Source organism: Mirounga angustirostris, unplaced genomic scaffold (assembly GCF_029215605.1).
Source record: "Mirounga angustirostris isolate CCGP_5_RB_7025 unplaced genomic scaffold, mMirAng1.0.hap1 SCAF_16, whole genome shotgun sequence".
In the NCBI taxonomy this organism is placed as follows: domain Eukaryota; kingdom Metazoa; phylum Chordata; class Mammalia; order Carnivora; family Phocidae; genus Mirounga; species Mirounga angustirostris.
Genome location: NW_026991724.1, coordinates 3,378,750 through 3,394,036, shown reverse-complemented (window position 1 = coordinate 3,394,036; position 15,287 = coordinate 3,378,750). Strand labels below are relative to the sequence as shown.

Genomic DNA, 15,287 nt, shown 5'->3' with positions numbered 1-15,287 from the left:
TGTTAAGAGGAAAATCTTTGTTATAATAGGGCCCAAAAAAAGTGCCGGGGTGGGGGAGAAAAGCTCAACCATCAAAGCTTTATGGGTAAAATATGAAGACAAAGTGGGTAATAACCTCACCTAGGTTTCAAGAACACAAGGTATTAAGGGGTGAGATCTAGGATCTACGGGACTCCTGACCCTCCTCAGTACCGTGTGGTTTCATTCTAGAAGAGTCCCAGATGAAAAGGGAAGTCCTGTCATCTGAAAGCAACCCTCTAAGACAGTCACCTTAAATAACAGAGAACCAGGTCTTCGTGTCTGGCCCTTCCGGTGTTCAAATAATAACCCTCAGCTGTGTTGGAAGGACAGCTGGGTAGCGATTTAGAACTGAGAAACCATGCTTGGGTAATGGGAAGGGAGTCTGGACTTTGAACAGTGAAGGGCAAAAACCAGAAGCTGTTCTTTAGGCTTCAGAGTGCATGCCACTCTGAAGAGCCCCAGGGAGAATGTGCTCTGACTCACAATGCTACAGTCGAAAACTAGCTGGCTACAAAACCTTCTATCCCTTGTAGGACTCCAGACAAATCATTTCTCCTCTCAAGGTAAGGTCATTTCTAGAGCAGTTCCAACCACTACAATTGAAAACTAGTTCTCCTAGGAAAAGAAATGGACCCTTCGTTGAGACACGGCTGCCTCCAACCAGGTCTATTCCCTCTGTCCCTCAAGAGCAGAAATATGGGCCCGACTTCCCCTCCCAACATCTGGACTTTAGCCTCACAAACTGCAGAACATGCAGTCTGTTTCTCCCAGGCTTTTTTTTTTTTTTTAGTTTTAAATTTATTACTATGAAAGATCTGCACAATCACCACAGATAAAGTCACTGCAGAATCTTTACTTCTGTCATCCAATCTCTAGCCGTTTGCCAGCACCAGCCTGGCCTTCTGCAGTCCCCCTGACTTCCTTCATTCTGCTCTGGCATTTCTTTTGCTTTTTTCCTGGGGTCTTTCTCTTCTCATACAGGCTGTGTTTGCACATCAATGTTTGGGTCTGTTTTCCCTTCACATAATCCAAGGAATTCTAAATCATGCCAGTTGTCTTGCCACCACCAAAATGGGTTCTGAGTCCAAATACAAAGATGACATCTAGTGTGGTCTTGCACACTGTGCCTAGTTTCTCCTGAATTTCTGTCTTAGTGCCTTCCCAGGGTGAAGAACATCAATGACCATCTGGTTCCACTGAAGGAGTCCAGTTGGTCATGAACTTCCTCATCTGGACAGCTATTGTGTCGTTCATGATGGTGGCTGAGCGTGAAGCACCCAGGGAGTTCCCCACCTTTCCCCTTGATAAAAACCCACTATACCTTAACCAGAAGTAGCCAAGAGAACAAGAAACACCCAGAGTGTCAGTCTAAAGATCACCCCTTCCTGCCACACATCTCCGTATGATCAGTCAGACCATCTTAGCCACATGACTTGCTCTCTTCACTTGGTAGTAATGCAGGGAAAAAACCCAACGTGAGATTTGCATGGAGTCCATCTTTATTGGGCTTAGATGGCGAACCCTAGTCAACATCTTGCCACCCATCTGCCATCCTTCTCTGGGTGAACAAACTCTAGGAGAGTCTAAATTTAGCCCAAGAGATCAGGTCAAGAAAGGAAAAAAGCCCCAGGCCACATCGCCACTCCTACTGTATCTCTCTCTTAAAAACAACACTTAAAGTCACCGAATGTTCACCCACATGACAATGCCAAGCAGGAGACCGCAGGCTCTGTAGCGAAAATAACGTGTTTTGCCAAAGCTGCTTTCTTTCCCCTATAAAAGAACAGCTGGCTTCTAGAGACAGATGTGGAATTAAAGAATGTCTCGAGGACTAAGCACAAACCTGTTGCTTTCCAACAATGTTATGAGCCCATTCCTTGTTTCATTACACAATTCTTCATATATTCAAAAGGGGTTCTAGAACTCGAGATAATAGTACCTCTATCATGTCTCGAGCACTCACACCACCCGGCAAGCCTCCGGCCAGCAGATGCAAGGCCTTTCTTTACGAGTTCAGGTCTTTCTCTAGAAGTCTTGGGACTGGATGCTTTCAGAAGGTTGCAGGTTTGTACGGAGTTTATACATGTGATTGAGGGCTTGTGTGAGGAAGGCCCCACTGGTATTGATTTCCATCAAGGTCAGGTTATCCAGCTAAAACACAAGAGAAAAAAAACTGGGTTGGTTGAGGAGTGTTTGGTTTGAGAAAATGTAAAATCTACTGAATAAAAGTAACCAATGAATAATGGTTTTTGTTTCTCTTTTTTTAAAGGCACAGCACAGCTAGTAATCCCTGCTTGCGATAATCTAAGCAGACAGGATGCTGGGGGCAACTCGCTGGCACCAGCAGGCAGCCCCCGGCCTTCGTGGGCATGGGAGGGGGAGGCCCCCGTGCCCTGCGCACACCCACCTTGGCATGTGCCTCCTGCTGTCTCACGAAGCTGTCGGCAGACACCCGTAGCTTGGCTGTGCGAGTGTCCCACACATCCTTGATCAGGGTCCGGATCTCATCTGCTTTCGGGATGTTGTCTGAAGCACTAAGAGAAGCCAGGCGGCGGGGAAATCACATAAGGAAGCACTTGGTAAATTAAGCAACATCCAGGTGGAAGTGGCCTGTATTATTTTTTAGTAGGTTCCACACTGAACGTGGAGCTCAAACTCAAGACCCTGAGATCAAGAGTGCATGCTCCTCCAACTGAGCCAGGCGGGCACCCTTCCAGGTAGAAGTGGCTTTTTATTTTTTTTTTTTTTAAGATTTTATTTATTCATTTGACAGAGAAAGAGAGCGAGAGCACAAGCAGGGGGAGTAGCAGAGGGAGAGGGAGTACCAGGCTGAGCAGGGAGCCCGATGCGGGACTCGATCCCAGGACCCCAGGATCACGACCAGAGCCTAAGGCAGACACGCAAATGACTGAGCCACCCAAGCGCCCCTAGAAGTGGCGTTTTTAAAAAATGCTGCTTGGCTTCAGGAAAACACAAGCAAAATGTGTTTTCCTTTGTTTTCAATTTTAAGATGTAAAAAATTTCTAGCAGTTAAGCTTGGTGCCAAGAAAATTCAGCCATGGGGGGCACCTGAGTGGCTCAGTCGTTAAGCGTCTGCCTTCAGCTCAGGTCGATCCCAGGGGTCCTGGGATCGAGCCCCGCATCGGGCTCCCTGCTCCGCGGGAAGCCTGCTTCTCCCTCTCCCACTCCCCCTGCTTGTGTTCCCTCTTTCGCTGTCTCTCTCTGTCAAATAAATAAATAAAATCTTCAAAAAGAAAATTCAGCCATGGGATGCCTGGGTGGCCCAGATAGATGTCTGCCTTCGGCCCAGGTCATGATCCTGGGGTCCTGGGATCGAGCCCCGCATTGGGCTCCCTGCTCAGCTCAGCGGGGAGCCTGCTTCTCCCTCTCCTCCCCGCTTGTGCTCTCTTGCTATGTCTGTGGCTATCTCTGTCTCTCTCTCTCGAATAAGTAAAATCCCCCCTCCCCAAAAAAAGAAAGAAAATTCAACCATGATCCACACAGTTATTTGTGCTCACATTAAGTGTCCCATGGCAGGCTGCAGTACAAGGACTTCAGAGAATAAGCTCTAAAGGTTGGACATCCTCTGCTCAGGGTAATTGAGTGTTCGGTGCTGTAGAATTTCCATCTTGAATGAATTTGCTTCAAGGGCTGGCTCAGAGGTCATGACTGCTATTGCTCCTACCTCATCACTTATCCAAGGGCTCACAACCCACCAGGGAAAGAAGACAACAGCTCTGTGCCAGGCACAGTGCTCGGCACTACAAAGCGTTTCTATCCTCCCAAAAGCTCTGAAGGCTAGGTACTGTCCCACTCCACAGAGAAAAGTACACTTACAGAAACCACAGATTAAATTGCAAATTAGCATAAACCGAGCATACCAATACACAGCGAATTCTTGGTAAAAGTCTGAAGAGTCAGCGAGGGTCAGTGTGACAGCCTTCCTGTCGTGAGTTACATTTGGGATCCTTCTAGGCCATTAGGCCATTTTAGCCTTTTTTTTTTTTTTCCTCCACGTAGGTTCCACACCCAGCGTGGAGCCTAATGCAGGGCTTGAACTCATGACCCTGAGGTCAAGACCTGAGCTGAAATCAAGAGTCAGACATTTAAGTGAGCCATTCAGATGCCCCTTGTTGTGAGCTGTATTTTAAACTAACCATTGAAGGAAAAGACAAAAAAGATGAAAGCAAAAGCTAACACTGTCTATCACCTGGCATGCTAGGAAAGGTACAGTGGCCTCTCCACATGCTCAAAGTAGCTTGTGATTAGTGGTAGGGAATCAGTGGTATAAAATTTACATAGTGGATTGTATTTAAGACCCAAACATTTGGATTTTACGCTCTGAACAGCAGGTTACAGAACAAAGGACCTCATCTATTTGTTAACTGAAGTGCAGAACAAAGGTAAAATTAGGTCCCTTGGCCAAATGAATTACAAAGAATCATAAAACCAAAGTTTCAACAGGAACTGCATACATAAGATCTGAATTTCAAAAACTAAATGTGAACAGGCCCCTGACCTCTGCTTCCATATTTTCCCTTCCAAGTCCTCCTGCCCACTGCCACAGAAGACTCTCCAGTTCATTGGATGACAACCCCTGCCAAACACCCTCCCCAGGACACTGCAGCCACAGAGTAACAGCCTCAGGTCCCCAACTCTTTACCTAGTCTACATCAACCCCAACAGCTCGGCTTCCCCAAACATACTGTGCTTGTTCACATGTCCCTGCCTCCTACCTATAGCATCCTCTTCTCTAGTAAATTTTCCCTCCTTCTTCAAGCCACGGATCCCTTCTCTGACACCACCAGGCATTAGGGCTGCAGTCCGGCATGGTCTGAACGGGACTGATCACACACTGCGGTGTAGAGCTACGGGTTAACAGGCTCACACTGCTCCCTAAGCAGGGCTCAAGCCCACGTGACGATCTCCATTATCTAGTGGAATGCTTCGTGTTGTAAACTTTAGCGTCATACCAATTTAAGGACAAATCCACGTTACATACCCCAATAATTCATTTGAATTCAATAGTGTCATACAGTGGAGGCCTTGCTCTAGAACAGATAATAGGGAGCTTCTTAATTTTTGTTCTAGTTCTGCTCTTGCTTTCATCAATGAAAAGGTGCTCAGGGGCCCCCGGGTGGCTCATTCGGCTAAGCAACAGACTTGGGTCTCAGCTCAGGTCTTGATCTTGAGGTCATGAGTTCAAACCCCACACTGGGCTCCATGATGGGCCTGGAGCCTACTTAAAAAAAGAAGAAAAAAAAAAAACATGCTGACTTCAAAAGCTTGACATTTTGCAAATTACAGTCTAATCTCCCAAGCAAAATCATCCACATTTGCTTGCCCGCCCCTGCTGATTTCACTCGTTCATTCAACAAACACGTATGCACCAGGCATAATACTAGTGCAAATAAGACACAGTCCCTGCCCTTTTTATTTTTTTTAGAGGAAGAGAGAGCACATGTGTGCACAGACACACCGGGGGGGGGGCAGGGCGCGGGGGCGGGGGTAGGTAGAGAATCTCAAGCAGGCTTCATGCCCAGCCTAGAGCCTGACACGGGGCTCAATCTCACAACCCTGAGATCATGACCTGCGCCAAAATCAATAGTCAGACACAACCAACTGAGCTACCCAGGCACCCCAGTCCCTGCCCTTTAGAACTGGGGTAGGGGTGGGAAGGCACAGCCTGACTAGTGATTAGAAGATTACAGCTGGAGGCGCCTGGGTGGCTCAGATGGTTAAGTGTCTGCCTTCGGCTCAGGTCATGATCCCAGGGTCCTGGGATCGAGTCCCGCATCGGGCTCCCTGCTCAGCGGGGAGCCTGCTTCTCCCTCTGCCTCTCTCTGTCTCTTATGAATAAATAAAATCTTTAAAAAAAAAAAAAAAGAAGATTACAGCTGACAAATGCCATGGGGGCTACAGAGCTGTCAGGGGATAGGCATCCTTAACCTGTGAGAGAACACCGGTTAGGCTAATAAGCCAAAGGAGGGAACAGACAACAGATGGACTAACTGAACAAAAGAAACAGTATTTGAAAGCCCTGAGGACCTTGGTATGTGGAAGGAAGAGGCCAATGTCAGCCTGGAACCCAGAGAATGAGGGAGCCACGAAGGAAGGAGTGTGTAGGAGCCACAAAGGCAGGCAGAAGGAGCCCAGCTAGGCAGTGCTTTGTATGCTATCATGAGGACTTTAGCCTGAACCCTGGACAGGCTCCAAGAAACAGGGGAGTTGCGTGGCAGCTCCATCTTTAAAAGTCTACTCGGGCTGCAAAGTGGAGAATGAATTAAAAGCCAATGGGGAGGGGCACCTGGGTGGCTCAGTCATTAAGCGTCTGCCTTCGGCTCAGGTCAATAGAGCCCCGCATCGGGCTCCCTGCTCGGCGGAAAGCCTGTTTCTCCCTCTCCCACTCCCCCTGCTTGTGTTCCCTCTCTCGCTGTCTCTGTGTCAAATAAATAAATAAAATCTTTAAAAAAAAAAAAAGCCAATGGGGAGCCAGAACTGAACGCAGGGAAACAAGAAGCTACTACACCACGCTTTTTGCCACCAGTGGGCTTTCAGTACAGCTAGGGTTCAGAGCAAGTGTGAGCCCTCTGGCCTTTCCTGTGAAAGACATGCAAGAACTCAGATGCACATAGTGGAAGACAAAGCGGTAAAGCTTCACCAGTAAAACACAGCTACAGTTAAGAAAAAGGCTAGAGAGGATAACGGCGACTCACCGGGGTCCAATGTCAAGCGATAAAGTAGCAAGGGATTCCCTAGGAGAGGGGGGGTGGGAAAAGGAAAGGACAAATGGGAAAGCCCAGGCAAAAGCGTGTGTGCACACAAATGCCTCCCAGGTTACTGACTCAGGGATACGGATGCCCGGGGATCCCCCTCACCTTGTAGCCAAAAGTGGAACGAGAGGAACAGGGTAAGGGATGAGAATCAGGAGTTCGACTTGACATGTGACTCTAAGGAGACATACTTACTGATTTAACAGGAGTTTCGTAAGTTCCATGTAGTAAAGGCTAGGCATAGGGGTAAAAGTTTCTTCCTTTCGTTCATGATCCCTAATCTTCTCCAACTTTTCTGAAATTTAGAAATGTATACATTTTACCATCCATACCCAAAATATTTGTTTAAGCTTTCCAAATTTACCAAGTATCTACATTATCTATTGGATCAACTAACAAAAACATGAAGAAAAAACACTTTTTGGAATAACATATCACTAACTAGATGATTCACAGCCTATTTCCTCAAAAGTTTTTCTTATGGGACACCTGGGGGCTCAGTCAATTGAGCATCTATCTGCTTTAGGCTCAGGTCATGATCCCAGGGTCCTGGGATCCAGCCCTACATCGAGCTCCTTGCTCAGCAGGGGGCCTGCTTCTCCCTCTCCCTCTGCTGCTCCACCAGCTTGTGTGCTCTCTGTCAAATAAAGAAATAAATAAAATCTTAAAAAAAAAAAAAGTTTCTCTTATAGAAGGTGGTAAATTCCTGTTGGTGTTGCTGCTCTGGCCTGCAGGATGTATTACTGAAGAAACTGGGAGTCAGAAGTTCTTTTCTTAGGGAAAGAGACAGGCATTCTACCTTTAATGCAAAAGGTGATGAGAGTAACCAGTGACTGGAGAAATTTACTTGTATATACGAAGCCTTATTCAGAGGGGAGCAAGAGGACATAACACCATGGCCACTCCAGCCTAGGGGTAGGATGATGATCACAGAGGGCCTACAGCCCAGCATCTGGAATCCCACAGTGGAATCCCAATTCCAACCAGCAGCAGCACCCCTCTCTCCCTATCTTATGGGTCTGAGAAAGTCCTGAATCTGGCCACTGAGGCTGAGGGACACACACACAACTGTGCTAGGGGAATGGGGGGGGGAAGCGGGGTCTTTCAGTGTTGGGCCCCCTCTTCAGGGGCCCTTGGTGCCATGCTGCAACCCTATCTACTCCCCTACTCCATTCACCCTCGCACTCTAACCCGATGCCCTTCTGAGAGCTGCACACTCCCGCCAGCACACCACTCCCAACCCCCTCCACACCTGTCTCTGTGCACAAGAAACAGCCCTCCAGGTGTGTCCTGGACCTCCTCTCTGACCGGCACAGACCACCACCCCAGCAACTGTCTCACTTGAGTGTTCGCTGTTGTCCTCATTACTTCACCATTCCATCAAACTCACTACAACATCTTCCATTTTAAAAAGAAAATCCTAGGGGTGCCTGACTGGCTCAATCAGTTGAGCACCCAACTCTTGATTTCGGCTCAGGTCATGATCTCAGGGGCCTAGAATCCAGCTGTGAGTCAGGGTCCCCACTAAGAGGGGAGTCTGCTTCTCTCCCTCTCCCTCTGGCTCATATGCTCTCTCGCTTGCTCTCTTGCTCACTCAAATAAATAATATCTTTCAAAAAATAAAAATAAATATAGGCACCTGGGTGGCTCAGTTGGCTAAATATCTGCCTTTAGCTCAGGTCATGATTCCAGGGTCCTGGGATCCAGCCCCACGTCAGGCTCCCTGCTCAGTGGGTAGCCTACTTCTCCCTCTGCCTCTGCCCCTCCCCACCAGCTCATGCTCTCTCTCAATAAAATCTTTAAAATAAATAAATAAGGGATAGCTGGGTGGCTCAGGTCACCATCCCGGGGTCCTGGGATTGAGTCCCGCAGTGGGCTCCCTGCTCAAAGGGGAGCCTGCTTCTCCCTCTGCCCCTCCCCCTACTTGTGCGCGCGCGCGCTCTGACAAATGAGTGAATAAAATCTTAAAAAAAAAAGACAATAAATAAATAAAAATAAATAAAACCTTAGTAAGTGAAATAAAATCAGAGAAAGACAAGGATCATATGATTTCACTCATGGAATTTAAGAAACAGAATCATAGGGAAAGGGAAAGTAAAATAAGACGAAATCAGAGAGGGAGACAAACTTAAGAGACTCAACTACAGGGAACAAACTTAGGGAAGGTAGGTGGGGGGATGGGTAACAGGGTGATAAGCATTAAGGAGGGCACGTGATATAATGGGCACTGGGTGTTACATGCTACTGATGAATCAGTGACCTCTACCTCTGAAACTAATATGTTAATTAATTGAATTTAAATAAAAATTTTTAAAAATTTAAAAAATAAAACCTTAAAATAAAAATCCTCCCAACGCCAACTACCAAACCATTTTTTCAAGAGTTAACTTCCTTTCTTCGACCACTCAGGTGGGTGTCTATTCTACCCCTCCACCAATACCACTCAACACCAAGGCCCACGACCTCTGCTCAGCCAAGCCCAATGGTTCCATCTGTCTTCACATCTCACAAAGATTAATACTTCTTGGAGGATATTTATCACTTGATTTCTGGAATACCACACAGAGTTCTCTTATCTCCGGTTCCTCTGGGCCTTCCTGACCTCTCTCAGCAGTGGGGTATAGAGCTCACATCCCTGACCCCTTTACCACCTAAACCCACATCCCATGTGATTTCATTCTGCCTCATTTAAATACTACCTGAGCACTCATGAGGACTTCCACATTTGTATCCCCAAATAAGCCCCTTCACCGAATTCCTGAATAAATACTCCTGCCCACAGTATCTAGCTAGATATCTAGATATCTACCTAGATAGCTAATGGGCACCTAATAGGCACCTCCAGTGTGACATGGTCAAACCCCAACTCCTGGTCCCTACCCCAGCCCTAATGCTCCCGCAGCCTTCCCCATCTCAGGAGACAGCAACTCCGTGTCCTTCTGTAGTTCGGGCCAGCAACCCTGGCAGGCATTCTTCTCTCTCCTCCCTCAGATCCCACAGCCCGTCCTTCAGCAAATCCTGCAGATTCTTCCTTCGAAATATGCCTAGACTCCCAACCATGTCTGCCCACCTCCATCATCTGGTAAAACTACTCACAGCCTGGGTAACTCCCTACTGCCCTCTCCCCACACACATCTTCTCTATACAGTTGACAGATTCTTTTCAGGTATCTAAATCAGAGTACGAAATACTGCTGTTCAAATTGCAATGAATCAAACAGATGTCACCCACTGTTGGCCAGGATGTGGAACATTAGGAACTCTCACAGGTTTCTGGTGGGATCAGAAGAGCTCTACCACTCTGGAGGGCTAGGTGGCAATTTCTTATAGTCAAGCACCATCTGCCCTATGACCCTAGGTATTTACTCAAGAGAATTAAAACCATGTATCCACAAAGACTTAGGACAGGAATGTTCGTAATAGCCTCATTAGCAATAGCCAAAAAATAGGAAATGATCCAAATATCTACCAACAGAAGAATGGGTGACCTAACTGTGGAACACTCTACCGTGAATGAAATAGTACTTGGCAATAAAATGATGTAATGCTCCATGCAACCATAGGAACGAATCTCAAAAACTGTGCCAGAGCGGCATCTGGGTGGCTCAGTTGGTTGAGCACCTGATTCGTGCTTTCAGCTCATGTCATGATCGCCGGGTCAGGGGATAGAGGTCTGCGCTCAGTGGGGAGTCTGCTTGGAGATTGTCTCCATCTGCCCCTTACCCCCTCATGAGTGTGCACTCTCTCTCAAATAAATTAAAAAAACAAAACAAAAACAAACAAAACAGGGCTCCTGGGTGGTTCAGTGGGTTAAGCGTCTGCCTTCAGCTCCAGTCATGATCCCAGGGTCCTAGCATGGAGCCCTGAGTAGAGCTCCCTGCTCAGCAGAGTCTGCTTCTCCCTCTCCTTCTGCCTGTCACTCCCCGCTGCTTGTGCTGCCAAATAAATAAGATCTTTAAAAACAAAATAAGACAGGGGTGCCTGGGTGGCTCAGTTGGTTAAGCAACTGCCTTCGGCTCAGGTCATGATCCTGGAGTCCCGGGATCGAGTCCCGCATCGGGCTCCCTGCTCAGCGGGGGGTCTGCTTCTCCCTCTGACCCTCTTCCCTCTTGTGCTCTCTGTCTCTCATTCTCTCTCTCTCAAATTAAAAAAATAAAAAATAAAAAATAAGACAGCGTCAGAGAAGTCAGAGACAAAAACGGACTTACTAGGTGTTTCCATTCATAGTATAAGAGCAGGTGGAACTCTACAGTGGCAGAATCAGAGGGCAGCTGGCTCTTGGGCATGCTCTACCAACCAACTAGTGAGCTTTCACTACTGCTCACCCCAGCATGGCCCCGGTCTGTGAAAAGGGTCAGGCTAACTCTCTCCACACTTTTCTGACTGGCCTGCAATGAGACAGGCTCTTGCCCCTATCACCTTCGGTTTGGACAGGCCGAAACTGCCAGAAGGAGATGTAGCGCTGTCAGACCTGGCGGGGTTCGCTGCCAAAGTGCCCCTCAGCAAAAGGAACTGGGATCGGGTGTTTCCCTTTGTTGCAAACCCTCCATGGCCAACCTCCCCCCGCCCCGCCCCCCGCCTTTAGGACCAGAAGGAGAAAATGCCCAATCTTTCTGAAACTGTATTTGAGAGTGCCTGACTCATAGTGTCCTTGGTTTTGTTTTGTTTTTTTTAAGATTTTATTTATTAGAGAGTGAGAGAGAGAGAGAGAGAGGGAGAGAGGGAAAGCACAGGCAGGGGGATCAGCAGGCAGAGGGAGAAGCAGGCTCCCCACGTAGCAAGGAGCCCGATGCGGGACTCGATCCCAGGACCCTGGGATGATGACCTGAGCCGAAGGCAGACGCTTAACCAACTGAGCCACCCAGGTGCCCCCATCATTTTATTATTGAGGCATAATTAATGCACCATTCAATTCATCCGTTTAAAATGTGCAATTCAGGGGCGCCTGGCTGGCACAGTCGGTTAAGCGTCTGACCCTTGGTTTTGGCTCAGGTCATGATCTCAAGGTCGTAGGATGAAGAGCCCTGCATCAGGCTCCAAACTCATTGCTGAGTCGGCTTGAGATTCTGTCCCTCTCCCTCTGTCCCTCCAGCTTTTACTCTAAAATAAATAAACGTTTAAAAAAATAAAACGTACAATTCAATAATTTTTAGTATATTCAGAGTTGTAGGTGATCTCTGTGCCTTTTCTTTTACTTAGCATAATGTGTTCCATGTTTATTCAGTTGTAGCACGAGCAGGACTTCATTCCTTTCTATGCTGAATAATATTCCCTTGTTTGGATGATACATTATTTTCATGCATTCTGTATGTGAGAGGACTCTGCTCCTTAACATGCTAGTCTATACGTGGGGGCTCAAACTTACTGAGGTCACTCACGACCCTAAGGTCAAGAGTCGGGTGTGTGTCAAATAAATAAAATCTTTAAAAAAGTTATTTGACAGAAAGAGAAGAGAAAGACAGCACGAGCAGGGGGAGGGGAGGAGAGGGAGAAGCAGACCCCCCGCTGAGGACACACACACCCCCGCCCCCCTGCATGAGGGCTCAAACCCAGGACCCTGGGGTCATGACCCGAGCCAAAGGCAGACTTGGGTGCCCCACAATATTCTTAATTTTATGATTTTTTATTTTATTTTATTTTTAAAATATTTTATTTATTTATTTGACAGAGAGAGAGATAGCAAGAGCAGGAACACAAGCAGGGGGAGTGGGAGAGGGAGAAGCAGGCTTCCTGCCGAGCAGGGAGCCCGACGTGGGGCTCGACCCCAGGACCCTGGAATCATGACCTGAGCCGAAGGCAGATGCTTAACGACTGAGCCACCCAGGCGCCCCTATGATTTTTTATTTTTTAACATTTTTATTTGGGAGAGAGTGAGAGCACACAAGAGCAGGGAGAGGAAAAAGCAGGCTACTTGCTGAGCAGGGAGCCCCATGTGGGGCTCGATCCCAGGACCTGTAATCACGACCTGAGAAGGCAGACGCTTCGCGGACTGAGCCATCCAGGCATCCCAAAATTCTTAATTTTAAAGCAAGCTGAAATATCTTAAAATCAAAATCCGAGCGAAATTTGGTATAGGTGCCTCAAATTAACACGACATTAGTAAGAGTGGTCAGCAAACTGAGGTGAAGCTCCAACCATTCATTAATTTCAGCTGACCAGGGGATGATGGAGGAAGTGGGAAGGGCTGGTGCTTCCATCGTGAAGGAAGGTGTCACCCGGCCCTGCTCCACCCAGGTCCTTACCCACATCCATCCACTCGGGGGGAATCAGCCGACACTTCTGTCTCTGCTTCAGGTTAATCGCCAGCCACAGAGGCACTTCCACCGGTAAGCCGGGGTTAAAAGGCCCCAGGTCCCCCTGCCAAAGGAAGACCAGACCCTGGTAAGAGGAGGCAGGGCAAAGGGCACAGCGGGACCCCACTGCTGTCCAACAAGGGGAAGGGCGCTGCAGACGTTGAAACCCAAAGGAAAATAAAAGCCCAGCTGTGAACACAGAAAAGCAGCTGCGAGCGAGCGGTCCCGCCCCGGCGCCGGCCTCACCTGCGCGCCTGGCCGACCCACCTGACCCGGCTTCCTGCCGTCAGAACCGCTGAGGCGCTGGGCCCGGGCCGAGAACCTCGCCCACCTCTTCGCCCCCCTGCGTCCACGCAGCCCATAGCCTTCCCCCCGCCCCCGGGCCCTCGGCGTCTCCACCCTCCTGTTCTACCCCCGGGTCGCCCCCCCCGCACTCCCCCCGACCACCTGGCGTCGCCCCCCCGCACTCCCCCCCCACCGCTCAGGGTCCCCTCACCCCTGCTCCCCCCCGACCACCCGGCGTCGCCCCCCCCCGCACTCCCCCCCCACCACTCAGGGTCCCCTCACCCCTACTCCCCCCCCGCCCCCTCGGCGTCTCCACCCTCCTGTTCTACCCCCGGGTCGCCCCCCCCGCACTCCCCCCGACCACCTGGCGTCGCCCCCCCGCACTCCTCCCCCCACCGCTCAGGGTCCCCTCACCCCTAATCCCCCCCCACGACCCCTCGGCGTCTCCACCCTCCTGTTCTACCCCCGGGTCGCCCCCCCATACTCCCCCCACCACCGCTCAGGGTCCCCTCACCCCGTACTCCCCCCCCCGACCCCTCAGCGTCTCCACCCTCCGTGTTCTACCCCCGGGTCGCCCCCCCCGCACTCCTCCCCCGACCACCCGGCGTCGCCCCCCCCCGCACTCCCCCCCCACCACTCAGGGTCCCCTCACCCCTGCTCCCCCCCGACCACTCAGCGTCCCCCAAGCCGGTACTCCCCCCACCACCGCTCAGGGTCCCCTCACCCCGTACTCCCCCCCCCCCGACCCCTCGGCGTCTCCACCCTCCGTGTTCTACCCCCGGGTCGCCCCCCCCGCACTCTCCCCCCACCGCTCAGGGTCCCCTCACCCCTACCCCCCCCCGACCACTCGGCGTCCCCCAAGCCGGTACTCCCCCCCCCGACCACTCGGGGCGCCGCCCCCCCAACCCTGACCACTCGGCGAGCCGGAGGCCGGGCGGGTGTCCGCGGAAGCCCCAACACCACCGCCCCTTCCCGGCGCTGGGCCTGAGGCAAATGGCCGACCCGGCGCTTACCCCGATGAGGTAGATCTTGTCTAGGCTGAAGTTTGGGATTATGGTGACCAGCTCCTTCTCAGCCAGAAACTCCACCTCCGCCGCGTCCATGCTGGCCACAGCCCCCCGCCCGGGACGCGTCGCCGCCGGCTGCCCCTCACCATCGGGGGGGAAAGGGCCGTGGCCGCAGCTTTCCCGCCAACACGCGGGGCCCGCCCCCCCGCGCCGGAAGCCTATAGCAATAGGCCAGCCAATTGGCCAGCCAATAGCAACGCGGCACTCTCCCCGTGGCGGAGGGAGGCGGGGACCGCGGCCGCTTCGAGCCCACGGATTGGCGAACGTCAACGAGGCTGGGCGGATCACGCCCCACAGCGTCTCCGCTCGGTCCCCCAAGCTACGGGCCCGGGGCCCCGCCCCCCCGCGGCCCGGCCCCGCCCCCCGCGGCCCGGCCCCGCCCCTCCCGCCGCGCTCCTCTCGTGGGCGGGGCCCAGCGCGGTGCACCTGGCGCGGCGCGTCCTCCTGATGCTGCCTCCGCGCTTCCGTGTCCCTTCACCTGTCCCGGGCGCCTACACTGAGTCAAGCTGGGGGTGGAGTTCGGAGCACGTGGACACCGGGTCCCGCGCCGGGCCAGAAGTAAATGCATTTATTACTAGGTCATGGCTGTGACCTGGCTAGGCAAACGGGGCCCAGGCCCCATCGGAGTGAGACGAACCCTTGTTTCCCTTAACTTCACAATCTTCTGTCCTCTCTTCACATATTGGTCAGACCTATAAAAAGACAGATTCCCCCGCCCCACCACATCTTCCGATTCAGAAACTCAGAGTCTGTGCTTTGGCAAGCACCCCAGGTGAGACTCAGGAAGACTTGCACGGCTGCCGCACGTCCTGATGAGTTTCTCTGTCCGTCCCTATATACAGTGGGCTT

The 15,287-nt window shown here is 50.9% G+C and overlaps 1 protein-coding gene across 1 annotated transcript; it reads right to left on the bottom strand.

Moving 5' to 3' along the window:
- Positions 1-1,508: 1,508 nt before the first annotated feature.
- GINS2 (GINS complex subunit 2) lies at positions 1,509-14,578 on the bottom strand. Its single transcript, XM_045890625.3, has 5 exons — positions 14,385-14,578; positions 13,036-13,150; positions 6,990-7,089; positions 2,429-2,555; positions 1,509-2,172 (listed from the first exon to the last, which is right to left on the bottom strand). Exons 1-5 carry the CDS (start codon positions 14,472-14,474, stop codon positions 2,047-2,049), a joined length of 558 nt encoding a protein of 185 aa, XP_045746581.1. The 5' UTR covers positions 14,475-14,578; the 3' UTR covers positions 1,509-2,046.
- Positions 14,579-15,287: the final 709 nt, after the last annotated feature.